Genomic DNA, 27,935 nt, shown 5'->3' on the forward strand with positions numbered 1-27,935 from the left:
GAACCCGGACAAGACGGAGGTGCTAAGGGTGGCCGCCCCCACAGTTGGGAGCTTGGGAAACTCCCTCTCTTTTGGGGGGGTGACCCTTCCTGCTAAGGAAGGGGTCCGCAGCTTGGGAATCCATCTCGACCCGGCGCTCACTATGGAATCCCAGGTGGTGTCGGTGGTCCGAACCGCCTTCTACCATCTCAGGCGGGTAGCCCAGCTGCGGCCCTATCTCGATGTTGGGGCGCTCACCACTTTGGTACATGCGCTTGTAATCTCAAGATTAGACCAGTGCAATGCGCTCTACGTGCGGCTGCCTTTGAGGCTGCTGCGGAAACTTCAGGTGGTGCAGAATGCGGCGGCCAGACTCCTTAGTGGGGTGAAAAAATAGCAACATATTTCTCCCACTCTGGCCGCATTGCATTGGCTGCCCATCCGATTCCGCATCAACTTCAAAGTGTTGATGCTCACGTATAAAGCCCTAAATGGTTTAGGGCCTCGATACTTGGCGGAACACCTTCTTTCACCAAGATCTACCCATGCCACAGGAGGTGAGGCTGAGGAGCCTAACGCCGAGGGAGGCCTGGAAGGAAAAGACAAGAAATCGGCCTTCTCGGCGGTGGCTCCTCGCCTCTGGAACAACTTACCTCCTGGTATTCGCGCGGCCCCCTCGCTGGGTATTTTCAAAAAGCAACTAAAAACATTGATGTTTCGGCAGGTCTCTCCCCCCCCCAGCTAATTCTTGATTCCCCTTCTTTTGTCTCTCCTAGTGTTTAGCCCTATTGTTGTAAGTTTCTTTTATGTAATACTGTTTTTATTCATTGTTGTACCCCTTGTTGTAAGCCGCCTAGAGTGGTCTTAATCGACTAGATAGGCGGGATATAAATAGAATAAAAAAAAATAGACATTGTCCAAATATAAGTATGGAATATTTAATTGTAGAAATTACATTGAAAGAGGTGTGCCTTTGAAAAAGATCTGCCCCTTTGATACAAAGATTTTCTTCTGGTGTCACCTAGGCAAAGATCTAGATGTGATTTGAAGCATGTGTGGCTTGGTCAGATTGAAAAGAATAAATAGGCTGCTTGAGAAGTGTGAAGTCCTATTGGGGGATGAAGAATGTAATTATATTGTTCATTAAGTGTCATTACCTTTAAGAATATAAGCTAATTCCTGTGATTTTTGCAATAGAGGTTCCATATAGCATTTATTGTACAGTTAAATGTTTTCTGGCTTGCAATTTTAGTTTAGTTGAAAAGAAGTAAGGTGTGACTGCACATCTACATTATAATTAATGTATGGTTTTCTTTCTTTTTCTTTTTTAGGAGCGACTTTTGATGAGTCTCTTGCCCAGGAATGTTGCCATGGAAATGAAGGAGGATTTTCTGAAGCCACCTGAGAGGATTTTCCATAAGATTTACATTCAGAGGCATGACAACGTTAGGTAAGATTGAAGCAAGAAATTGAATATAACAGTGCAAGATTGTTTTGGTTATGGAATATGAAATGAGTGAGTGAAGGTAATGTAAAACCTTTCTGAGTCAGAAAAAAAATGATAAACTAATTATAACGCATGGAGGAATAAACTTCAGCAACTTTTTGCCATGCCAAAAACTATGGAGGAGGCAAAGCAGTGCCCAGATGAAGCTTCTGGCTCACAGTATGTTGACAGAACTGGCTCAGAAACTGGATCCTGTGTGTCCTTTGGAACAGAGATTACGAGTACCTCTGTACCAACACAGCTGTTTAATTTTTTTTTTGAGAAGCAAGAACTGTACTGCCGTCTTGTTTTGGCTTATATTTGAGGGCATTTAAGCGATTCCTATCTCTGTACCGAGCAATAAATAGGTCAATTTGCACACAAATAATAGGATGTACCATTTTAGCACCAAAATACCTATTTCTTGGGTTTATGATTCATCTCAAAATATTAGTCAAACAATCAACCAATTTTAATTATCTAATCCACATAGATCTGTACTTCTTTCTTTTTCTGATCCTCCCCCTCCCAGTTATAAAGGCTATTCCAGATTCTTTTTGCTAAATTTTAATTTATGCATGAATGGGACTTTCAGAATTCTCACAGGCTTCACAGGTGGGATCTGATGGTTGTTGTGGGTTTTTCGGGCTTTTTGACCGTGTTCTGAAGGTTGTTCTTCCTAACGTTTCGCCAGTCTCTGTGGCCAGCATCTTCAGAGGAGTGGAGTAGGAACTCTGTGCTCTGGTGTCTGTGCACAGAGCACAGACAGAGTTCTGACTCTTGTCCTCTGAAGATGCCGGCCACAGAGACTGGCGAAACATTAGGAAGAACAACCTTCAGAACATGGCCAAAGAGCCTGAAAAACCCACAACAACTTTCAGAATTATTTGCAGCTGTTATTACCTTACCAAACAATATTATTCTTACAATTATTAGTTGCTTGATGTCTTTGAACCAAAACTCATGATCCTCTGTAGCATATCATTTATTACTCATATGCAAAAGGCATATGAGTGTTATAGCTGCTTCAGCCCTAAGCACTGTATCATGTGAGAAAAAATGAGCTAAAAGCTGACATAGTACTAGGCATAGGGAAAAAGCCTAAGGAAAAATAATCTTTTCCCCAGCTGCTGCAGACACATCTGCAAACAGCATTATTTTATATATCAATATCATTCTACATGTGTGAGGTACAGTATATGTCTTTGCCCTCCCACACTGGAATAAAGAGGCAAGACACAAGTGATGGGTGAAACTAGGGCCACACTTTATTGAACATTTGTTTAATTCCTGTATTGAGGGGGGGGAACAGGGCCTGGGGTAGTGCGGGATCCGGTTTGAGGCCAAAGGTCTCACAGGACACCCTCCCCAAACTTATATGGGTGAGTCCAAGACCCTGTTGGCACGTGGTCGTTAAAACAGCACAAACCCAGCCGGGCAAAGATCAATCACCTCCTGAGCCCAAAAGCCCCCTCTCTTTGGTGGCCTTCAGCCCGGGGAGGGCCCCAGCACGTCCTCGTACCCGGCACTGTAACCTCACAATCTGCAGAGCCATGAGCTTGGGTGAGCAATGACCTCCACTGTACTCCCTGGGCACTCACCAATCCTTGTTCATTTTGCACCACCCACCATGTGACCAATAGAATCTCTCAAACTGTTATCACAAAACCTACCATACCAGTGTGGGATAGGCAATAAATCCCAATGACCAATATGGCCAATTCCAGTAGTGGGTCAAAAATTCCAATCCAGGACCCATAATAGGGTGACTAGCCAAACTCACACTGGCTTAAATGGAGGATGGGTGGGAAGAAAGCCTTGAAAAGAGACTGAATACATGAGGGAGTGTCATTAAATAGACGGTTCACCACCTCCCCCTCCAGGTAGCCCAACATGATTCACGCGTCTCACGTCATCCTGCAGGGAGGCCAAAGCCATTCTGCCATGGCGATGTTGCTTGCCCTTGCAGAACAAACATTGCTCTCCCACCCCTGGAATACAGAGGTGAGGTGTGAGTGATGGGTTTAACTTTATTGAACATGTTTGTTCTTCTTTGACTCCTTTTCTTGTTAGGATCTGCTGCCATGAAACCTTACCATTGTCCTGAGTTTGTTAAAATTGGCTTTTCTTAAGTCCAGCAAATATTTGTGGCTACCCTCTGATTTGCTTTCCTTTGAAATCAATAATTCTAGTAGAACATGTTCACTCTCACCCAGAGTTTCCTTTATTGCCACTTCCTCTACCAAATCGTCTCTATTGGTTAGAATCAAGTCAAAGCATAGCCAGTCCTCTAGTTTCTTTCTCCACTTTTTGTAGGAGAAAATTATCAGCCACACAAGCTAGGAATATCTTGGAAGAATCATGTGTTTGTGTGTTTAGTCGTTTAGTCGTGTCCGACTCTTCGTGACCCCATGGACCAGAGCACGCCAGGCCCTCCTGTCTTCTACTGCCTCCCGGAGTTGTGTCAGGTTCATGTTGGTTGCTTCGCAGACACTGTCCAGCCATATCATCCTCGGTCGTCCCCTTCTCCTCTTGCCATCACACTTTCCCAACATCAGGGTCTTTTCCAGGGAGTCTTTTCTTCTCATTAGATGGCCAAAGTACTGGAGCCTCAGCTTCAGGATCTGTCCTTCCAGTGAGCACTCAGGGTTGATTTCCTTTAGAACTGATAGGTTTGTTCTCCTTGCAGTCCAGGGGATTCTCAAGAGCCTCCTCCAGCACCACAATTCAAAGGCATCAATTCTTCGGCGGTCTGCTTTCTTTATGGTCCAGCTCTCACTTCCATACATCACGACAGGAAAAACCATAGCTTTGACTATTCGGACTTTTGTTGGCAAGGTGATGTCTCTGCTTTTCAAAATGCTGTCCAGATTTGTCATTGCTTTCCTCCCAAGAAGAAGGCGCCTTTTAATTTCAGGGCTGCTGTCTCCATCTGCAGTGATCATGGAGCCCAGGAAGATAAAATTTGACACTGCCTCCATATCTTCCCCTTCTATTTCCCAGGAGGTGATGGGACCAGTGGCCATGATCTTAGTTTTTTTGATGTTGAGTTTCAGACCGTTTTTTGCACTCTCCTCTTTCACTCTCATTACAAGGTTCTTTAATTCCTCCTCACTTTCTGCCATCAGAGTGGTATCATCTGCATATCGGAGGTTGTTGATATTTCTTCCGGCAATCTTAATTCCGGCTTGGGTTTCTTCCAGTCCAGCCTTCCGCATGATGTATTCTGCATATAAGTTAAATAAGCTGGGGGACAATATACAGCCTTGCCGTACTCCTTTCCCAATTTTGAACCACTCAGTTGTTCCATGACCAGTTCTAACTGTTGCTTCCTGTCCCACATATAGGTTTCTCAGGAGACAGATAAAGTGGTCAGGCACTCCCATTTCTTTAAGAACTTGCCATAGTTTGCTGTGGTCCACACAGTCAAAGGCTTTTGCATAGTCAATGAAGGAGAAGTAGATATTTTTCTGGAACTCTCTGGCTTTCTCCATAATCCAGCGCAAGTTAGCAATTTGGTCTCGAGTTCCTCTGCCTCTTCGGAATCCAGCTTGTACTTCTGGGAGTTCTCGGTCCACATACTGCTGAAGCCTACCTTGTAGGATTTTGAGCATAACCTTGCTAGCGTGCGAAATGAGTGCAATTGTACGGTAGTTGGAGCATTCTTTGGCACTGCCTTTCTTTGGGATTGGGATGTAGACTGATCTTTTCCAATCCTCTGGCCACTGTTGAGTTTTCCAAACTTGCTGGCATATTGAATGTAGCACCTTAACAGCATCATCTTTCAAGATTTTAAATAGTTCAACTGGAATGCCATCACCTCCACTGGCCTTGTTGTTAGCCAGGCTTTCTAAGGCCCACTTGACTTCGCTCTCCAGGATGTCTGGCTCAAGTTCAGCAACTACATTGTCTGGGTTGTCCGGGATATCCACATCTTTCTGATATAATTCCTCTGTGTATTCTTGCCACTTCTTCTTGACGTCTTCTGCTTCTGTTAGGTCCCTCCCATTTTTGTCTTTTATCATGTTCATCTTTGCGCAAAATGTTCCTCTAATATGTCCAATTTTCCTGAACAGATCTCTGGTCTTTCCTTTTCTGTTATCTTCCTCTATTTCTTTGCATTGTTCATTTAAGAAGGCCCTCTTGTCTCTCCTTGCTATTCTTTGGAAGTCTGAATTCAAGTTTCTGTAACTTTCCCTATCTCCCTTGCATTTTGCTTCCCTTCTCCTCTCTGCTATTTCTAAGGCCTCGTTGGACAGCCACTTTGCTTTCTTGCATTTCCTTTTCTTTGGGATGGTTTTCGTTGCTGCCTCCTGGACAATGTTACGAGCCTCTATCCAAAGTTCTTCAGGCACTCTGTCCACCAAATCTAGTTCCTTAAATCTGTTCTTTACTTCCACTGTGTATTCATAAGGGATTTGGTTTAGATTATACCTGAGTGGCCCAGTGGTTTTTCCTAATCTCTTCAGTCTAAGCTTGAATTTTGCTATGAGAAGCTGATGATCAGAACCGCAGTCAGCTCCAGGTCTTGTTTTTGCTGACTGTATAGAGCTTCTCCATCTTTGGCTGCAGAGAATATAATCAATCTGATTTCGATATTGCCCATCTGGTGATTTCCATGTATAGAGTCGCCTCTTGTGTTGTTGGAAAAGAGTGTTTGTGATGACCAGCTTATTCTCTTGACAAAACTCTATTAGCCTTTGTCCTGCTTCGTTCTGAACTCCAAGGCCAAACTTCCCTGTTGTTCCTTTTATCTCTTGGCTCCCTACTTTAGCATTCCAGTCCCCTAGAATGAGAAGAGAATCATACTTTGCAGAATTTTCCTCCCAGCATATATCCGGATAATTAAAATCTCCCTTCACTACTACATTGTGTCTCTTTGAAATACAGTGGTGCCTCGCATAGTGATGTTAATTCGTTCCAAAAAAAACATCGCTATGTGAAACCATCGCTATGTGAAATACCATTTCCCATAGGAATGCATTGGAAACCGGTTAATCCGTTCCAATTGGAACGGATTGCCGTTGTTAAGCGAAAAAACCCATAGGAAACATCGCTAAGCGAAACAATGTTTCCTCCATTGGAATGTATTGAAGCTGACTCAATACATTTCAATGGCTTTGCGAAGTCAATTTTTGCAAAATTAAGTGTGTCATAAAAGGGTCAAAAATGGTTTTAAATGCTTGGATTAGCTTCTGCACCCTCTAAAACGGATGCAAAAGTTAATTTGGCTTTGATCTGACTTTTCGTTAATTTATGGTGAATTTCCCCCCCCCAACTTTTGACAGCTGTCAAAATCTGACAGCTCCATTATTTCCTATGGGGGAAGAAAAAATTCACAAAAAATTAGCGAAGACTCAGCAACTGTTCTAAATGCTTGGGTTTGTTAGAGGACCCCCTAAGTCATGTGCAAACCTGATTTGGCTTTTATCTGAACTTTCGTTAATTTCTTGTGAATTTTTTCTTCCCCCATAGGAAAGCATGGAGCTGTCAGATTTTGACAGGTCCATTGGTTCCTATGGGCTGGAAAAAAAAAATAACCAAATCAGGTTTGCACATGACTTAGGGGGTCCTCTAACGAATCCAAGCATTTAGAACCGTTTTTGACCCTTCTAAGACACTTTTTTAATTGAAAAAAGAAACATCGTTAAGTGAAGCAGGGAACCTAAAATCGCATTCGTTATGCGAAGCATGGTCCCAAACTTCGCTAAGCGAAAATTGCCCATAGGAAACATCGTTATACGGTGCATATTATTTTCTAAAAAAACACATCGTTATGCGAATTCATCGCTAAACGAGGCAATCGTTAAGCGAGGCACCACTGTACTTGCAATTTGTTTTCCAAAAGTTTCACCCACATCATCTGTTTGATTGGACTCCACCTCCCATGCTCCTTCCCCCCAACTACGTGGATCCAGATGCTCTCAATGGGACAGCCAGTTTCCTCCTCCTCCTGTATTTCTGTGCAGGGATGTATATTTTTGACATATATTGCAACCCAACCTCCCTTTCTCTTCTTTTTGAACAAATTATATCCTTCAATTTCCTTATTCCAATTATGGGACTTGTCCCACCAAGTTTCAGTTATTCCCATTAAGTCATATTTACCCTCCTGAACTAAGATTTCCAGTTCTTCTTGTTTGTTTCTTATTCTCCTGGCATTTGTGTATATACACTAGAGATTCTGTGCTATGGAGCCTCCTTTCTTTGTACATTTATAATAATATGATTATTAATGTTAATCTTATTATTGACTCCCATTAGAACTGTTCAGTACAGTCCTCTTATTGTGTGTAAGGCCTCATAATCTTTACCTCTGTGCTTGGGTTTCCCTGTCCCTTCCCAGTTTAAAGCTTTCGTTGAAGTTCTTCATACTGTGCCCAAACACCTTCTTCCCAGTCCTTGTGAAGTGCAAGCCATCTCTTGCTAGCAGTCCAACTTCCAGGAAGCTTATATCATGATCTCAAAAACTATATCCCTCATTTCAACACCTTCATAGCTAATCATTCACTCAGAGTATTTTCCTTTCCCTTTCTATTCCTCTTCTGAGTAGTACTGGTAGGATGGATGCAAAAATATCTGGGCCCCAAAGTCTTTGAGTTTCCTTCTGAGAGCTTTAAAGTCTGATCTGATATCTTTGAGTGGTCTGTAGTTTTCTAGATCCACTTCCCCCCACCCCTTTTGAAGATTGGAACCACATCAGGTCCTTTCCAGTCCTCTGGAAGGAAGAGGGTCCAGGACCTCTCAAAGATTTCATTCAGTGTTTCCGATATCACATCTGCTAATTGTTTTAGTACCCTAGGATGTAAACCATCCAGTCCAAGAGACTTGAACTCATTCAAAGCAGCTAGGTGTTCTTTTACCACTTCTTTACCTCTTTTGACCTGTTTCCCTCTCCTGTCTCCCACAATGCTGCTCTTGACAGGGTGGACCAATCTTTCCTTTTGCGTAAATACAGATGCAAAAAAAAAAAAAAAATTAAGCTGTTCTACTTTCTCCCTGTTGCCTGTCACCTTCTTGTCATCTTCTCCCACTAGTGGACCAACCATTTCCTTTACTTTACTCTTGCTCCTCATGTGTTGAAATAAACTTTTTTTTGGTTATTTTTGGCATTTGTTACAAGTCTTAGCTCATTCTGATCCTTAGCCTTTCTGACTCCATCCTTGCAGATTCAAGCTATTTACTGGTATTCTGCTCTAGTTATGAGACCCTCTTTCAGTTCTTTATAATGTATCCTTTTTGTCCCTTAGTTTGTCAGAGAGCTCTGTGTATATCCACGCCCGTCTTGTCAGACGTTTCTTGTTTTTTCTTTCTCTGTGATATTGTTTTGGTTTGGGCCTTTATTATCTCACCTTTCAGGGTTTCCCAAGCATCCTGAACTGTTTTTCCCTTTAGGATTTCCATCTATGGAATCCTTCCTATTACATCTCTTAGTTTGTTAAAGTCAGCTCTCTTAAAATCTAGAACATTAATCTGACTTGGTGCTATTACCCCTGCTTGCATGATGGTGAATTCTAATATGCTTTCTCCTAAAATTCCTACAATTTTCAGTCCTTCAACTATTTCATCCCTGTTAGTAAATATTAAGTCCAGTATGGCTGATCCTCTACTTCCCTCCTCCACCTTTTGGATGACAAAGTTGTCAGCCAGGCATGTTGGGAACCTGTTGGATCTCCCACTTGCTGAAGAGTTGATTTCCCAGTTGATATCCAGGTATTTAAAATCCCCTTGTTACTACAGTGTTGTGTTTCCTACACATCTCAGCTAATTTATTTGCAAAATGTTCATCAATTTCCTCTGCGTTGTTAGGTGGCCTGCAGTACACTCTTACAACTATATCATTCGTTTTTCCGCTAATATTACCCAAAGAGCTTCAGGAAAGCTTTCATCCTTGGTCTCCTGTATTACAGTACAAGAACAGTAATTCTTTACATACAGTGCAACTCTTCCTCCTCTTTTGTTGGGTCTGTTTCTTTTGAACAAATGATATTCTTCTAGCAGCAATTCCAATCATGGGTTTCATCCCACCAAGTTTCAATAATGGCAGCAATGTCATACCTGCCCTCACGTACCAGGACTTCAAGTTCTCCCTGTTTGTTCTGTATATTTTGAACATTAATGTATATGCTTCTGAACCCTTTATGGCTGACCTTTTGTTTGCTTGTTGTTGTGGTGGACAGCCCACAACAGGAGGGGTGGAGTCAACAGAACTGGGAGGGACAGAGGGTCACGGAGAAGGCTGAGAAGTGTTTAGACAAGATATTGGAAAGATGGTGTGTTAGATAATATAAAAGAGTTAAAAGTAATAAGAAATACATAGACAGTCAGAATATATTGACACCTTGACTAAAGTGAATGAACACAAGCAAGCTTACATGTAATCAAATCCACATTTATTGACTGAGTAATAAAAGACCATCCATGATTTTTCTTCTATGATTTACCTACCAAACCGTAAATAAACCTTGTTATATTTGGCAGCATTAGTCTGAGATTCATAATTGGTACAGTGAGGGAAATACCCTCTCGTGGCAGCGAATAAGGGTGAAAAGAACAAGTTGTGCCCGAAAGTGAACCTGTGAGTGGGAAAACAAACAGGAAACACTGGAGGTGCATGACAAAAGTGGCGGCACTGTGGTGGGATTTGAAACAAATGAGTTCCAGTGAGCCTAAGTGAAGAGAAATCTTCTGAGGCTGAGGGGCCTGATAGCCAAAGGCTGTGGGAAAAGGAGTAGCGGACCCTAGAGCTCTTAGTGAACAGCTTGGAAAGGGACCCCAGGTCATAGACTTTAGGAAAGGCTAAGGCAGGGAAAAAGACTCTGAAGAGAAGTCTGGGTTTAAAAGTTTACCTCACGCTTAGAAAGGAAGGACCTAGGGGCTAGCTTTAGATCCCAAAGCTCTGAGAAAAGAGAGCACTGAGGGGACCTAAGTGGAAGCCAGGGTCAAGAGAAATAGCTGAGGCGACTGAAACTAACTGAGGCTTAAAGAAGAAAAATATTTCTGAAACAGCTGGGTGTCTGGAGGCAAAAAGAAACAGGGTCTCAGACACAGGAACAGTGAGGCTAGGAGCCTAACGAAATAAAGTAGCCATCTGAAGCTTCCAGCGGAGAGCTACAATGTCTCAATCTCTCTAACGCAGAAAAGGAAAAAAGATTTTAAGCCGAGGCTTGCCTGTCTGCCTCTGAACAAGCCAGCCAACTTGTTCAAAGAAACACATAGAAACATGCCTTCTAAGCGAGGGAAAAAGTGATGGAGGCATCTGATGTGCATAGTTTACCTCACAAAGAGGAGAGCTCTCTTGAAATGATAGAGCAGCAGAAGGAAGCCTCAAGGGGAGAAACTGGGTTAACCTCCCAGGAATTTGAAAGGTGGAGGTTGCAGCAGGAATATAAATTAAAAGAGTTAGAAATAAGGACTAGGGCTGAGGCTGAAGCCAGACAAAAGGAGTTAGATTTGGAAAGGGAAAGGGAAAAAGCCAGAGCTGAGGAAAGACAAGTGGAAACGAGAGCAAAAGAAATGGAATACCAATTAGAAATGAAAAAATTAGAATTGGTATCTGTAAACTGTAACAACAGTAATAATAGAGCGAAGATAATCTCTAAAGTGGACATTAAGAAATTCCCTCAGTTTAGAAAGGGAGATTGCCCTGAATCATTCTTAATCCTGTTTGAATGAGTGTGCTGAGATTATAATGTGAGAAGAAGAGAAAATGGTCATTCTAAGAATGCAAATAAGTGGGGAACTAGCTGAGATTTATTCTCAAATGCCACAAGATCAAGCAAGAGAATAGGAGGCATTCAGAAAACTGATTTTCGTGAGATTTGGAATTAATGCTGAACACTTCAGAAGGAAATTTAGAGCATTGACAAGATAACCCAAGGAATCATGTTCTCAGTTAGGGGCAACTCTGGTCAGATACTTGGAAAAATGGTTAGAACAAGCTAAGGTTGAAACTTTAGAGGATATGAAAAATATTATAGGGCTAAAACAATTCTATTTGGTTCTGCCTGGAAAACTAAGATATTTAGTCAGAGATAAACAGCCTAAAACAGTACAGCAAACAAATGAGATGGCTGATTATATATCAGAAATCAAAAACCCAAAATTTTCTGAGTTAAAATTGGGTGGTAGAAGCTGGGAGGACAGAAAGAAAGAGCCCAGGGATTACCCCAGAAACAAACAGGCAACTGGAAGCCATTTTAGGGATAAACCCTCAAAGCAAAATCAACAGAGGTATAAAAGCAGTGAAGGGAAGGGAGACAAGCCCCCTTACTTTGAACAAGGAACCCAAAAATTTGCTGTGGGTGTTGAGAAAAAAGACACTTCATTTCTCAGTGTCAGACCTCAAAGAATAAAGAATTTAGTCAGCAAAAAGGAGGGGAAAGTTTGCCCAAGAAAGTGTACTATATACAACAGCAGAGAGAGAACACTGAGGCAGTTGAAAATGGTGCAGTGACTGCTAGAGCAGAGAGCCAGGAAGAACAGCTGCCTTTAGCAAATGTGGTGCAATGTTATTTTATTGAAAACAACCAGGAGCTGCTTCGTTGCTCTCAAGAAACTATTTATATAAATAACACTAAGTATCTAGCTTTGAGAGACTCATGTTCTCAAGTAACTTTGAGTCATTTTGATATTGTCCCTCAGGGAGACATCATGAAAAATGAACAAATAACCAAAAAAGGGATAGGGACTGAATTAATTACTCTACCCATGGCTAAAGTACACATGAAATATCAAGAGTGGAAAGGAATGTGGAAGGTAGCCATCACAAATCAAATTCCTGCCCCTTGTTTGATTCAGTTGGATTTATCTGAGTATATTAAGAGTGTTTTGATAACTACTTGCCCCCAGATAGAAAAGAATGAAACACCTGAGGAAAATTGTGAGATCCCCGATGAAGAAATAGATTAAAATGAAGCAAATGAACTAGCTGAGGTGGGGAATATAAGGAATCCTCATGAAAACAGTTTTAGATAAGAACATAGCCAGGATTCTACTTTACAACAGTGCTTTAAGTTGGCCAGAGAAGGACCAGCCAACCCTGAGTACCCTGAAAGATTCTTTGTGGACAGAGACCTGTTATATAGGGAGGTCTTGGTAAATCCTAAGAGGGGAGGGGAAAGAATCCACAAACAACTGGTCATCCCTTTTAAGTACACAGGAAAGATTATAGAAAAGGGACATACAAACACCTTTGCTGCTCATTTGGGAGTCACACACACAAAGCAGAGGATAGGGCAAAATTTTTACTGGGATAGGGAAGCAAATAAGATCATATTGTCAAAGCACTGACATATGTCAAGGGCAGGGTACTGGCAATGACAAAACTAAAGCTAAATTGTGCACTTTACCAATTATATCAAACCCATTTCAATGCATAGGCCTGAACATTGTGGGACCATTACCTAAAGCACTGGTTCTTAACCTTGGGTTACTCAGGAGTTTTGGACTGCAACTCCCAGAAGCCTTCACCACCAGCTGTCCTGACTGGGGTTTCTGGGAGTTGCAGTTCAAAAGCATCCGAGTAACAAAGGTTAAGAACCACTGACCTAAAGTAACTAGAAGGGGAAACAATTTCATTTTAACAATAATAGATTATGCCACCAGATATCCAGAAGCCATTCCATTGTGAAATATAGAGACCAAGACTGTGGCAAATGTCTTGGTGAACTATATGTGCTGCATGGGCTTTGCTTCAGAAATTGCCACTGATTTGGGAACATCATTCACTTCCAGATTAATGAAAAGGCTGTGGCAACTTTGTGGCATAGCTCATATTACATCATCTCCATACCATCCTCAGACAAATGGATTAGTGGAGAAATTTAATGGGACTGTAATGTGAATGATCAGAGCTTATACAGCCAAAAACCCCAATGATTGGGATCACAAGATACAACCCTTTTTATATGCATACCAGTCTGTACCCCAGGAAGCACAGGCTTCAGTCCATTTGAACTGTTATTTGGATGGAAAGTGCAGGGACCCTTGAATTTACTCAGACAAAATTGGGAGGAACAACGGGGAGAAGACCCTGAGACAGTGATCCATACATAGATAATTTAATGAATTCCTTCCAACAGTCTCTGAAGTTAGCCGCAGAAAACTTGCAGAGCCAGCAAGGGAAGCAAAAGTTAAGGTACGATAAAAAGGCCAGAGAAAGATCGTTCAGTCCAAGAGAGGAAGCCCTGATGCTGAGGCCTATAAAAGGGAGTAAGATGCAATTAAACTGGGCAGGTCGTTTTAGAATAATATCCAAGATGAATGAAAGAAATTGCATAATTCAGGAGGAGGGAGAGGATGGTCGATGAGTGGTTCAGGTTAACATGATAAAACCTTACTGTAGAAAAGAAAAAGTGGTCCTGTATGCCATGAAGGAAGGGGACAACGAAAAACATGAATTGCCACATTAGGAAGGACGGGGCAAATCCCAATATAACCCAGGGGATGTTAAGATCTGTGACACGCTAACCCCAGAACAAAAAGACTGAGGAGGCCTTCGAGAAGTTAAAAACTGTGCTCATGACCGGTCCTGTCCTGAGAGCACCAGATTTCCATCGAGAGTTCACCGTCTTCACAGATGCATCCAACCTCGGACTGGGAGCCGTGCTGAGCCAGGAGGATGACAATGGGGATTTTCATCCAGTGACGTTCCTGAACAAGAAGCTGAGGCTGGTGACAGACACCTTTCCACCATAGAACGTGAATGTCTGGCGATTGTATGGTCTTTACAGAAGCTCAGACCATACATATGGGGAAGACATTTTGTTCTCTGCACAGACCATTCCCCACTGCTGTGGTTGTGGACTATCAGAGCGAACAATAATACGTTGATGAGGTGGGCCCTACTCCTACAAGACTTTGACTTTGAGATCCGTAGTGTTAAAGGGATTCAAAATGTGGTGGCCGATGCCTTGTCAAGAAGACCGGAAGACTGACAAAAGGGGCTAACCTAATATGTAACTTTAATGTTATAAAAACTATTCTAACTAAAAGTTCTAAGTGTATATTACTTTGAAAATTAATTAAAAATGTAAGGTATATATGAATTAAGGGTAAGTAAGGTTTGTATTGTAAGTAATAAAAATGTTGATAAATGTAATTTAAATATAAAGTAATAATATTAATATGCTTTAAATGGTGAAATTGAGTGACTATATATGGCATATGGTTAATTGAGAAATGTTTTAAAGATGGTTTAAATATTGGTAAGTTATCTCATACGTTGTTCATTAGGGTTTGTTTTGAGGCTGTTTGGTTGGTAGGCGTTGCGTTGCAATCCTCCATTCCCTCATTGGATGTTGGCCCTCTGTCAGAAGCACTGATGAAAACACCACCTGAGCTCCCAGTTCTTTTGCCTTCCTGCCCAGTTGCTCATAGTCCCTTGATATGTTGTATTGTTGGTCCCGATGTGAAAGTGAAGGAGGGGATAATAATCAGTGGGCTTGATAATTTGGCTAAGCCTCTCCGCTACATCTTTAATCTTTGCTCCTGGAAGACAACATACTTCCCTTGAGAGCTTGTCTGGTCTGCAGATTACAGATTCTGTTCCTCTAAGAAGTGAGTCACCAATTACCACCACACATCTTTTCATCTTTGGGATACCAACAAGCTCCCCTGTAGCAATCTGAGCTGCTTTTTCTCCTGTCACTGGTACAATGGATGAAGATTCATGTTTGGATGTCTGCACATCTTTTTGTGGGGGAGAGCACGAAATCAGTTGTTCAGTTCTAGCAGCAGGGATAGTCTTCTTGTTTTCTTTGTCCTCAGAATGCCATTACTGCTCTTCATGGGCTCCATTTTTCCTAGTAGTCAAACTAGTAGTTGTTTCTCCCTTGCTATGTTTGGTTTGCAGACATGCTTCTGCCTTTTCCAGGAATTGTTGATTTTCCCAGATGAGGCTTAGAGTGGCTAGATGTGTCTCTAGACCCTCCAATTTCTCCTCCAGTAATGTGATGAGTTTGCATTGGTGCAGGCATAATTGGAGTCTTCCTCAGGCAGGAATACAAACATAGAACATAGTTTGCTGGTTACCACTGTGCTAACCTCATTCTCGATTGTTTTCAGGGCCATGCAGCCCCAAATAGATACTCTTTTCTAGTCCCAATTTAGATGTTTTGGGGTAAGATTCGCATGCCGATAAGCCCTCCCAGAACTCACAGCTGCTACTTATAGCTCTCAGCATTAATCAGAACACCCCCTTCCCGTTAAGCTGAGCACATGGTGCTTCTGAATGGGGAACTCCTAGGGGTTACTCTAGGTCCCTTCCTGGTGTTAATCTAAAAACACTCACGTCTCTGCCTTTGTCTTCTTGGTCTCCCTCTTTCTTTTGTCTGTTCCTCAGGTAGACCGTTCCTTCCTACCCTCTCTTTGTATCTTCCCCATCAAACCTCTGTTAGCTCACTCTGTTCACTTGCTCTAGTTGCAAGCTCCCTGAGTCTGCCTCAGTTTTATTTCTCACCTGTGCTCTGTTAGGAGTCAGCAATCATATCTCCCTTCCGTCTTTGTTCTCAAGACTAAACATGCCCAGCTCTTTCAGTCTTTCCTTACAAGGCTTGGTTTCCAGACCCCTGATCATTCTTGCTTTCTTCCTCTGAATTTGTTCCAGTTTCTCGACATTGTACTTAAATTGCAGTGTCCAGAATTGGGCACAAGACTCAAGATAAGGTGCAACCAGTGCCAAATAGAAAGAAACTTGTACTATTCAGGATTTGGAGGCTCTACTTCTTTTAATGCATCCTAAAGTATCATTGCTCTTTTTTGCAGTCACATCTCACTGTTGGCTCATATTTAGTTTATGAACTACAACTATTCTAAGATCCTACTGAGTCATAGTATTATTAAGCCACTTAACCTCCATCTTTTAATTGTGCATTTGGTTTTTTCCCCCTAGGTGTAGAACTTTGCACTTATCTCTGTTAAATTTCAGCCTGTTTTCAGCCCAGTGCTCAGGTCTATCAAAATCTTTTTGAATTTTGTTTCTTACTTTCAAGGTATTAGGTATTCTACTTCATTTTGTGTCATCCATAAATTTTGTAAATATTCCCTGCACTCCCTCATTCAAGTCATTAATAAAATTGTTCACAGGCACTGTGCCCAGGACTGACTTTTTGGTACCCACTTGTTATGTCCTGCGATTTTGAGATGAAGCCATTGATAAGCACTGTCTGTGCATAATTCTGTAACCAATTGTGCATCCACCTGACAATTGTTCTATCCAACCCACATCTAGTTAGCTTGCTAATCAGAATATCATGGGGCACTTTGTCAGTGGCTTTGCTGAAGTCAAGATATATTATGGCTACATCTATTCAATTCAATGTGGTTTTGTGGATGTGAACACTGTTGTCATTTTAATTTGTACCTGTATGGATTTTGGGTGTAGGGGTACCACTCTTTTTCATCTTTTCTATTTTTGAAAATTATTTCTTAAAATGTTTACTGTTGCATCACTTCATCAATATGTTAATACTATATAAATTTAGGCAGCTCTGTAAAGAGGAACAGCTAACAATCAACTACACTAAGACAAAGGTCATGGTCTATGGGAAGAGATCCCCTAAAAATAATTGGTCATTGGATGGCCATGTCATTGAACAGGTACATTTCTTTAAATATTTGGGTATTTCCTTTTGTGAGAAACTCTCTTGGAAACAACATCTAAATGCCACTGTATTATTGAGCTCCAGGTCGGTATGGCAACTAAAAATATTTTTTTAATAGTAGAGGCGGCCAACTGGTAAATCCAGCACTCAAGGTGTTCGCTGTCAAAATCTTGCCACAAATGCTTTATGGGGCAGAATTATGGGGAGAAGCAGCTAAGCCAAAATTGGAAATTTTGCAGAATACTATAAATTCATGAGGCTGATACTGGGGCTCCCTCTGAGAATTCCCTCAGCTCATCTCAGAGCTCAGTTAAGCTTTCCCTCAATTGCCACTAAAGCTGACCCGGCTTTTTAGATATTGGCACAGATTAAACAATATCTATCCTGACAGAGTGCTGCTGACTAGAACAACTACAGTTTAGTTGATGGGCACAACAGTGCTACCAAAAACTAAAAGCCTATAATCTCCCACTGGAAAGATGTCTTGGTTTAGGCCCCTGGGACCTTAGAAACTGTATTCTCAACTCTGATGCCACTCAGGAGAGGACTGTTATTGTTGGCTCCTGTTTTTCCACCTGGTACCCCAACTTCAGTGGAATCATGCAAAACCAAGTTACTTTGAGTCACTGACTTTTCCTCAGATCCACAGAGCATTCACAGAACTTAGATTTGGTCAAATGACCACAGAATATCTTGAAGGGAGGTATAAAGGAATCCCAGCGGAGGAGTGGAAATGTGTCTTATGGCTGCAATCAGATTGAGGACCTAACTCACTACTTACTACTCTGTTCTCTCTATGAAAATCCCAGAGAAAGATTTTTGTCTCCCATTATTCAGCTGTATCCCAACTGTACTTCAATGGAAATAATACAAGGTGGTGCTGACCAGTATTGGGCATTACCCAGAAAAAATTGAGCTAGGAAGCTGTAACTGCCACACTATTCTACATATTCCCCCAGGAAGTTGATGCACTTGCAACATCTGTCCTGCAGCTTCTGAAGTCCCTGAAAATAAAATTCTTCTAACTGCTGGTGTAACCACTCATTTGCAGCATTAGTTGCCTCCAGAACACTCCCTCCAGAACATTTGTCCCTTTAGGTGTTTTTTGAGTTTGGGGAACCAATGATAGTCAGAAGGAGCCAGGTCGGTAAAATAGGGTGGATGGGACGTCATTTGAAAGCCTAAGGATGTCAGTTTTGCCATTGTTTCACCTGCAGTTCGTGACAAGGCATTGTCATGCAACAGGATGACATCTTTTGAGAGCTTTCATCGACGTTTTTCCTTGATGTTTTGCCTCAACTTCATCAATAAAGCACAGTAATATTTTGCATTGATGGTTGAGCCCTGTTGGAGGAAGTCCACCAACAGAACTCCCTTCTTATCCCAAAAAACTGTTGCCATTTGCTTCTGCACTGACCTTTGCACTCGGAACTTCTTTGGCCTGGGGGAACCACTGTGCCTCCATTCTTAGACTGTTCCTTTGTCTCAGGATCGTAACAGTAGATCCATGTCTCATCACCAGCTACCAGTTTGCCCAGGAAATCTGACTCATTTCTTGAAAAATGTTCTGAAACAGCCACCGATGACTCCACACGTTTCTTTTGTTCAGTTGTCAAAAGTTTGGGGATCCACTTAGCTGCCAGCTTTCCCATTTCCAAGTTGTTGTGAATAATGGCACCAACTCTCTCAACTGATATTTCCAAATATGTAGCAATATGTTTGGCTGATATTCAGTGGTCACTATGATCATGTCATGGATGTTTTTCACATTTGGAGGCACAGAGACAGAAACAGGCCTTCCACTGCGTTTCTCACTTTCAACACTGAAATGGCCAGTTTTAAAATTGACAACCCAATGTTTAACTGTTGCATATGAAGGGCCACTGTCACCCATAGTTTGTGACATTTCATTGTGAATCTGCTTTGCACCTTTCCCTTGAAGAAACAGGAACTTGATTATGGTCCTATGCTCTTCCACATTGAACTTTTCTGGAGGTGCTGCCATGTTCACATTGGACTTGAACATGAAAGATAAGTTAAAATCATAGGTAGTTGATTTTTGCAACATTGAATGTAGGCAAATTGGCCAATACACCCTGCAATTTACAGCTTCCTAGCTCAATTTTTTTCTGGATAAAGCTCAATACTTTTCAGCACCCCCTCGTAGTAAGATTGCTTGCTGATACACAGCTGTATATTACGTATTCTGTTGCACAATTTGCTCTGCCAGCTAAGAAGCTGAGGCTTTGATTTGTTAAGGTTCATAATATTACATAAATGTTGAATATAGTGACTTTGATATTATACGCTATGCCACCATTCCCAGAATGGGTTTATTGACCTATAGGGCATCTTTTTGTTTTAACCATATTTATGTAAGTCTGCCTTTGTAAAGGCGTAGAAAGGCCAGAAACAATAAAGGTATAATATGAGTTCATCAATATGTTCAGCATTACAACCAGCCACCGTGTTTCCTCAATTTAGCTGATGAAGGAACTGGCTGAGAAGCAGAAGACCATAAGGCATGGAGTGGCCACAAAATAGATGCACCTGGACATGGAAGATGATCCATGTGCCAGGGGCATTGCCCGCCAAAGGAGCTGGAAGCCTCCCTTCCACATTCTCATTTTTCTATCATTATTCACCTGCAATCACCACTCCATTGTAGAGTATTATGGGACCAGGTGGCACCTCTTAGACATTCAATGTTTCAATATATCACCTTTTTAAAAAAGAAAATTTATTACCGTTAATAAGAGCATGCTCCTAAAACAGAAAGGAAATGAGTCAGTTGCAGAAGAAAACAAATCAATTTTCATTTAGTGCATGTGAATGCAGTCATCGGTTTAAAGACCTCATTTTAAAGTCTGAACAGAAATTGAATTGAATTATCAGCTTTAGTTTCGGGTGAACACCGGAGAATATCTTAGAAAATTATCCAAGATCTTCTGATTTGAGGGAAAGGGAGAATGTTTTATATCCTTGTATCTGAATAAGTAATTGCCTGCTCTCAATAAGATTAGCCCCTATAAAATGTATATCTATGCCACAGTTTGAGCTTGGAAAATGTTTATTTTAACTCCATGTTGGCTTTCAGGTTCTGAAAACCAATTTAATAAACTCAGAACACTGATAAGTAAGGTCCCATGGAGAGAAATCCTAACAGGAAATGGAGACCAAGGTGGGTGGGAGTTTCTAAAAAGGGAAATTCTAGAGGCACATCTACAAACAATTCCAAGAAGAAGAAAAGATGGAAGGCAGCAAAAAAGACCAGTTTGGCTTCACAAAAAGCTCAGAGAGGACCTGACAACAACAAAAAAAGAGGACACATGTAAGAGTGGAAGGAAGACTAGGCTCCGAAGGAATAGTACAAATAAGTAAAAAAGAATCGCAAGAATTGTATTAGGATATCAAAAGCTGAGAATCAGCTGAGGTTAGTACAAAATGCTAAAAGTAAGAAAAAAATATTCAGATATGATGTAACAAAAGACAGAGAAAAGAAACAATGGCTCAGCTACTCAATTGAGATGAGAAAATAATAACAGAAGACAAAGAAAAGGCAGAAGTGCTCAATTCTTACTTCAGCTTGGTCTTTTCTCAAAAAACAGTCTATACTCCTCCAGGCAGGGTTGGATTTAAACCTTGGAGGGCTGGGGTGCTTCAGGTTCAGAGGCCCCCTCATACACAGGAATTAAAATATACACAGGAATTAAAATATACACAGGAATTAAAATACAGGGCAAATCACCAAATTTACACATCAAAGTCCATTTATTGCACGTCACTGGAACTTACACATACATAGAATGGTTAGATGAATTATATATCAGAAGGAAATAGATGCATTCATTTAAATACATGCAAGGAAAACTCCAGGTAGATTTTTAGGTAAGATGATTTACAAAGAACATAGTTCCAAGGCTATGTACTCTTTAGTTTCCATGGATAACAATGGCTAACTCAACAATTTATATAACAAATTAAATTCTGAACCTGTAAATGAAAAACTTCTAAGTTTATCTAAGATCAGTACAGTAAGTTTTATCAACTTATAGCTATATGCATAACACTAGAATTTCTACAAAAAGTCTCTGTTTCTACACTTGGCATCTGAAAAATATTTAATGAGCTTCTTCAACTTTATCTTTTTAAGAACACTGCTCTCTACATCCAATAGGCACAGAGCACTTACTCTTTCATGGGTCATCACTATTCTCAGATAATCCCTTATTAGTATCAATTTGCTGAATGATCCCTCTCCTGTGACCATCATGCTCAAATATATTTCTTACATTAACACTTGGAAAGGTATCAGTGAGTCCTTCATTATGGAGAAAAACCACCTGTTGAGATGGAGTGAGCCATGACTGAGTTTGGCAAAGGCTGCAAACTGGACAATTTAATCTCTGAGCACCTTACTGGAATCATGGGGGAAAGCAATGATTAGTTTTTCAGCTTCAGTTTTTTTTCTCTGCATTAGGTAAAAGGTAAAGGTAAAGGTTCCCCCTGACAATTTTTGTCCAGTCGTGTCCGACTTTAGGGGGCGGCGCTCATCCCGCTCTTCAAGCCATAGAGCCAGCGTTTGTCCGAAGACAATCTTTCCGTGGTCACATGGCCAGTGTGATTTAGACACGGAACGCTGTTTACCTTCCCACCGAGATGGTACCTATTTATCTACTCGCATTTGCATGCTTTCGAACCGCTAGGTTGGCGGGAGCTGGGACAAGCAATGGGCGCTCACTCCGTCGCGTGGATTCGATCTTATGACTGCTTGGTCTTCTGACCCTGCAGCACAGGCTTCTGCGGTTTAGCCCACAGCGCCACCACGTCCCATAGGACTGCATTAGGTAGACAACATAAATTGACTATGACATTGAACCTGTTATACACTGATTAGTTTTGTAAGGCAACAGACAACTGATCTAAAATAAAATGGAAAGTTCCATATCTGATTTCTTTTCTTGAGGAAAGGACAACTTTCTCTGAGACTGACGTTGGATTCACATCGTAATATTTATTCCTCATTCTTGGCCTCCCTGTAGTTGCTTTGTAGTCTGTGTTGCCACAGAGATTCCTGGCATCCAGTTCCAACTCTTCATATCTCTCCCAAAGTGATTTCAGAAATTTATCCAGAAAATAAATTAGGTACACCACTTTCTTCAGGTCAACTTCATTCCTTGAATAGTTTTTTGTGTGCTGTTGAACCATTCAAGATTTAAGTTCCAGATCTTGGCCATCAGAGCAGTTTCAAGACAATCCATTTTGTCTGCCAATATCTGAGCTTCATGTCTTGCTTCAGGTGTTTTTTTCCAAATCACGTTCAATATCTTTGAGGGCATTTTGAATGCAGTTGTATCCATCTATAAGGCTTCAGTAGCATCAGCTCTTGCTAACCAACGGGTATCTGACAGAGACTTCACAGTTAGTACTCTTTTATTCCCTTCCAAATATTCCATTAGATTTGCCCATCTGTGAGATGATGAACAGAAGAAGGAGTATAACATTTGTATGAAGCCAAAATAGCTGCCAGCTTCAACATAGCAAGAGGCAACAGACTAACAAGATTCAATGAGTGAACAGCACAGGGAATGAAAGCTGCTGCTGCATTATTTCTCCTATGTCTGTGTAGTGACCATAGGACTGCATTGTCATAGGACTGCCCTGTGCCATCTTCATAATTAATACCTTCTTTTCCCAGAAATTCTAGCAGAGAGCTCTAGCCAGAATTTTAGCCTTGTGAGAACCAGTCTACAAGAAAGTTTAAAAACTTTCTATTGGCTTCCCAGAAACCAAATATCATACAATGACTATTAGCTGGTCAACATGAGTTACGTCTGGTGTTGAATCTATGAAAATTGAGAAGTACTTCACAGTTTTCAGTTCTGCCACAATATAACTCTTAAGATAGTTTGCCATCATCAGAACAATTTCTTCATAAGTGGTTGGTGATAAATAGGACTGCTTACCACTTCCAGGATTGCCAAATTCTTTAAGGTGGCCCATCAGAAATGGATTAAATTGTGCAATCCATAACTCCTTAAAAATTCCCATTAAGCTTGGATCCTATGATCTCTTCACTAAATATCTGGCCTTTCTCAGATAAACAAAATTGTCATGACCACAACATGGCACAATACTTAGTCCAGTATTTCTTGTTTTCCTGCAGTTGTTTTTCCAACTCCCTGTCAACATGAGAAAATTCCCTACATTGTGAATTGAACTTCAGCACAGAAACTCTATGGCCTTGATGTTGTTCATGAATGCTCATTTTTATTTCTGCTTTTTTCCAGTTGTTAAAGTGATACTGGAAAACCTGTCACATAATCTGCACATCAAAGTACCATAAAAGAAATAAACAGCACACGTCAATTGGTTGTACAGGCCTCTTTCTGAAATGGTGCTCAGCATTGTCATGGGTAGTGTAAAACAATGAATTCTTGAAATAATGACAACGTCCATCCAGTTTGCCTTGATCTGATTGAGATTCTGGGTAGGAATCAGAATCATTTTTTGTTTTGATATATCGCTTTTGATCAAAAGGACACATACTTTTCTCTGACAGGAAACCATGTGGATGGGTCTGGATCACATAATGGCACTTCACTGTCCATGTCTAAAATATCTGTAGGATGTGATGACCTTCAATATCTTGATTTGATATGATCCTCTTATTTTCTGCTCATGTACTTGAGAGAGTACATGATTCTTCATCATTAACTTTTATGTTTTTCATTGATGAAGCAGAGAAAAATTCTGTGAGGCATTTTGTCTTTGCCAAGACAACAGCATTTCTTTCTTTCCTTTCTTCGGAAACCTTTCTCTTCTGAGCCCCAGCTGAATTGTCTGTGGCATACTGGGTCTCCTGTGTGAGAATTAATGGCCATTGTGAAATCACGCACATAAGGAATCATAGGCTACCTTCCTCAAGGGTGTAAGCACTATGTGTGGTTCACTTTAGCTCCAAAATTTGTTTAAAATTGATACCATATACTGTATCCAGGGCTAGATTAAGACCATTAGCACTGAAAAGATTATGGTGCCATCTGCCCATATAACATGTAGTGGACCCAATGGATTGAAAAATACTTATAATGTACATATTATATGTATGCAAATGTGATAATTTAATTGTATAGCATGTGGCAAAACCAACCACATATCATATACAAAACCATACGTACAATCAAATTACTAGATTCCAGTTAAATCATGCGCTTTCACACTTTGATTAGTGTAGACAGATTTTGTCAGAATCTGTAAACTGCAAAGCTCAAACGAGAGCTTAAAACCCCTTTGGGGGCCTTTTTAACAGTGACTTTTATTTCTTTAGCTTGCATATATAGGCAGAGGCCATGGGTCTAAAAAAATCAGAAACTCTTTTTAACCTTATCACTACCAGACTCCCGAAACTCATGCTTATTTTGCTTAGTGGTTAATTCAGGCACTTTTGCAAGCAATGTATTGTTTCTCAATATAAATTTTAATAAAACAAACTAAATTTTAATTATTATATTTTTGTATAGAGGGCTGTCCTTCTGGTAGGGCAGTTTGGGGCAATGACCTTCCTTTCCCATCATAAATCCAGCACTGCCTCCAGGCAAATGTGAAATACAAAGAGAGGGGATAGGATTGCAGCTTCAGATAGATAAACAAATAGTCAAGGAGTACCATACTATTTTAAATAGATTCTCAGGACCAGACGAACTGCATCCAAGGATATTCAAGGAACTATCTGAAGAGATCACAGAACCACTGTCTATTATTGTTTTGAAATACCAGTGAAGTACGAGATGATCAGAGGAGAATATACATTGTCCAAATCTTCAAAAAGGGCAAAAAGGAGGAACTGAGGAGCTACAGACTGGTCAGCCTGACATCAATCCCAGGGAAAATTATAGAGCAGATTATGAAACACTCACTGTGCATGCAGCATACAGACAATGCAGTAATAACAAGAAGCAAACATTCATTTGTCAAGAACAAATCCTGCCAGACTAATCTTATCTCATTTTTTGATCATGTAAACTCCCTGGTAGATGGCAAGAAAGCTGTAGATGTAATATATCTTATCTTTGTCAAAGCCTTTGACAAAGTACCCCATGATGTTCTGATTAGCAAGTTAATTAGATGTGGTCTGCATAGAATAACTTTCAGAGGGATACACAGTTACAAAATTGTACTCAGAGGGTGATGATTAATGTCTCCTCAAACTGGGAGGAGGTAACAAGCAGGCTACCCCCAGGGCTCAGTCCTGTGCCCGGTGCTTTTCAACATTTTTATTAATGACTTGGATTAGAGAGTGCAGGGAATACTTACCGAATTTGTGGATGATACAATATCGGATGGAATAGCTAATACCTTGAAAAGCAGAAACAAAATTCAAAAATATCTTGATAGATTTGAGCATTGGGCTGAAAACAAGAGAATGAAATTTAACTGAGATAAGTGTAAACTTCTACACTTAGGGGGGAAACCAAATGCACAGTTACAAGGTGGGAGAGACTTGTAGATCAAAAGCTGAATATGAGCCAACCATGTGATGTGGCTACACAAAAGACCAATGGTATTTTAGGCTTCATTAAGTAGAGTCTCTAAATCCCAAAAGGTACTAGTTCTCCTCTACTCAGCACTGGTTAGGCCTCATCTAGAGTACCGTGTCCAGTTCTGAACACTTTAAGAAAGATGGCAACAAACTAGAGGAAGTTCAGACGAGGGCGATGAGGATGATCACAGAACTGGAAACCGAGCCCTATGAGGAAGGACTGAAAGAATTTGGCATGTTTAGCCTCGAGAAAAGAAGACAGAGGGGAGATAGGATAGGTACAGGTTCTGTACTTGATCATCCCAGAGCGCAGGACTCGTAATAATGGACTCAAGCTACAAGAAGCCAGATTTACGCTGGATATCAGGAAAAACTTTGTAACTGTTAGAGCAGTATGAAAATGGAACTGATTTCCTTAGGAGGTGGTGAGGGCTCCAACATTGGAGGCATTAGGAGAAATTGGCCAACTCTGTCAGATCTGCTTTGACTTGGATTCCTACCTTGAGCAGGGAGTTGGAACTGATGGCCTTATACAGTAGACTTCTTCCAACTCAAATATTCTATGATTATATTCCAAAAAGAGTTATATTCCAAAAAGAAACTTCTCTGAGTTCTAGTCACAGTGTATGCTAAACATAGAGTATAACATAGAATGTTATTAATGGTAGACATTTGCTTCGGTTAGGCTATCACAAAATTCTACTCTGTTTCTGTTTATTTACTGTTTTACTGTTTCTCTTTGAAGACTGAAGATTTTTGTAAATGATTTGTTGCAGTTTATGTCAGGAGTCATCCCATTTGTGCTTATCTTTAAATTTCACTGATGTTTTCCTGCAGAAATACATTATGATATGAAAACTTTTAAATTGTTGTTAAAGTATCTGTGGTTTATTCTTTCTTATTACAGCATATTGTTTGCAGACATTGTGGGTTTTACCAGCTTGGCATCTCAATGTACTGCTCAAGAACTGGTGAAGCTTCTGAATGAACTTTTTGGGAAGTTTGATGAATTAGCAACAGTAAGCATATTTTATCTCACTTGAAAATTTATTTGGAACTGACTTGTAAATGATAGCTTCTGTGGGAGTTAGGAGAGAATTATTCATTGATGAGACATGAAAAAATCTGAATGAGGTCAAGTAATCATCATACTTTCCTAAAGCTGCTAGGAATTTATGACATTGATTTATATTGGCCAAAATCTTGTTTAAATTATACCTGGGTTAGAGATCCTGCTTCTGTCCCATAGTTCATCTAATTCACGTGTAAACAAGTCATTAGAGGTAAGAACAGATACAAGAAATGTTTAATTACCAGCAATCCCTCTATACTATATGTATTCAGTTCTTAAAAACAAAAACGTGGTGTATTGTGCTTCTGTATCCATGAATCAAACAGTCAGGAAAGGTCCTGATATTGCTGCACCATGTCGTTTGCATATTGCCAGCACAAAAAAGTTTGCTAAGCTTTACATGGCAAAGAGTAGCCTACATATCCACAACACCAAAGGCAGCAATCAAGATAATCTAAAGAATATCCTCTTCTGCTCACTACCAAAAAATAGCCATGACAATTGCTTTATGTTTGGGTAAGAAATGGTTAACTTCTTTTTAAAAGAGTCAGCTTTTGGAATTTTCTCTTGCTTGATGTCTCTATACGAATGTTAGTAAACACAGAAAGGTATCCTCTTTAGGCTTCAGTGACATAAAAATAAACCTATGACAGATTTTCCATTTAAAACAAAAACAAAACAAAAATTGAAAAAGCAACACAAAAATATTATGCCATTATATAGGCCAACAGATTTATTTCACCATGAATTTTCATGGATTATGCCACAAAGATGAATAAGTAGGCGCCAGAGCATATCAAGCCTGAACTTTCTCTGGAGGCAAAAGTAGTTAAATTAAGGTTGACATACTTTGGGAATAGGGACGTGATGGCGCTGCAGGGACGTGGTGGCGCAGCGGGCTAAACCGCAGAAGCCTGTGCTGCAGGATCAGAAGACCAGCAATCGTAAGATCGAATCCATGCGACGGAGTGAGTGCCCGTCGCTTGTCCCAGCTCCCGCCAACTTAGTGGTTTGAAAGCATGCAAATGCAAGTAGATAAATAGGGACCACCACAGTGGGAAGGTAACAGCGTTCTGTGTCTAAGTCGCACTGGCCATGTGACCACGGAAGATTGTCTTCGGACAAAATGCTGGCTCTATGGCTTGGAAACAGGGATGAGCACCGCCCCCTAGAGTCGAACACAACTGGACAAAAATTGTCAAGGGGAACCTTTACCTTGACAAGCTTCAGGGAAAAAGCAATAATACTGTA

At 40.7% G+C, this 27,935-nt stretch overlaps 1 protein-coding gene across 1 annotated transcript in view; it reads left to right on the forward strand.

Annotated features, from left to right (window-relative positions):
- Positions 1-27,935, forward strand: part of ADCY1 (adenylate cyclase 1) — a 295,043-nt gene that overhangs the window by 139,092 nt on the left and 128,016 nt on the right. Inside the window, exons 3-4 of the mRNA XM_073003860.2 lie at positions 1,311-1,429; positions 26,520-26,631. Coding sequence (XP_072859961.2) covers positions 1,311-1,429; positions 26,520-26,631 — 231 coding nt within the window. The remainder of the gene's footprint in view (positions 1-1,310; positions 1,430-26,519; positions 26,632-27,935) is intronic.

This window comes from Pogona vitticeps, chromosome 6, assembly GCF_051106095.1.
Source record: "Pogona vitticeps strain Pit_001003342236 chromosome 6, PviZW2.1, whole genome shotgun sequence".
Classification (NCBI taxonomy): Eukaryota; Metazoa; Chordata; class Lepidosauria; order Squamata; family Agamidae; genus Pogona; species Pogona vitticeps.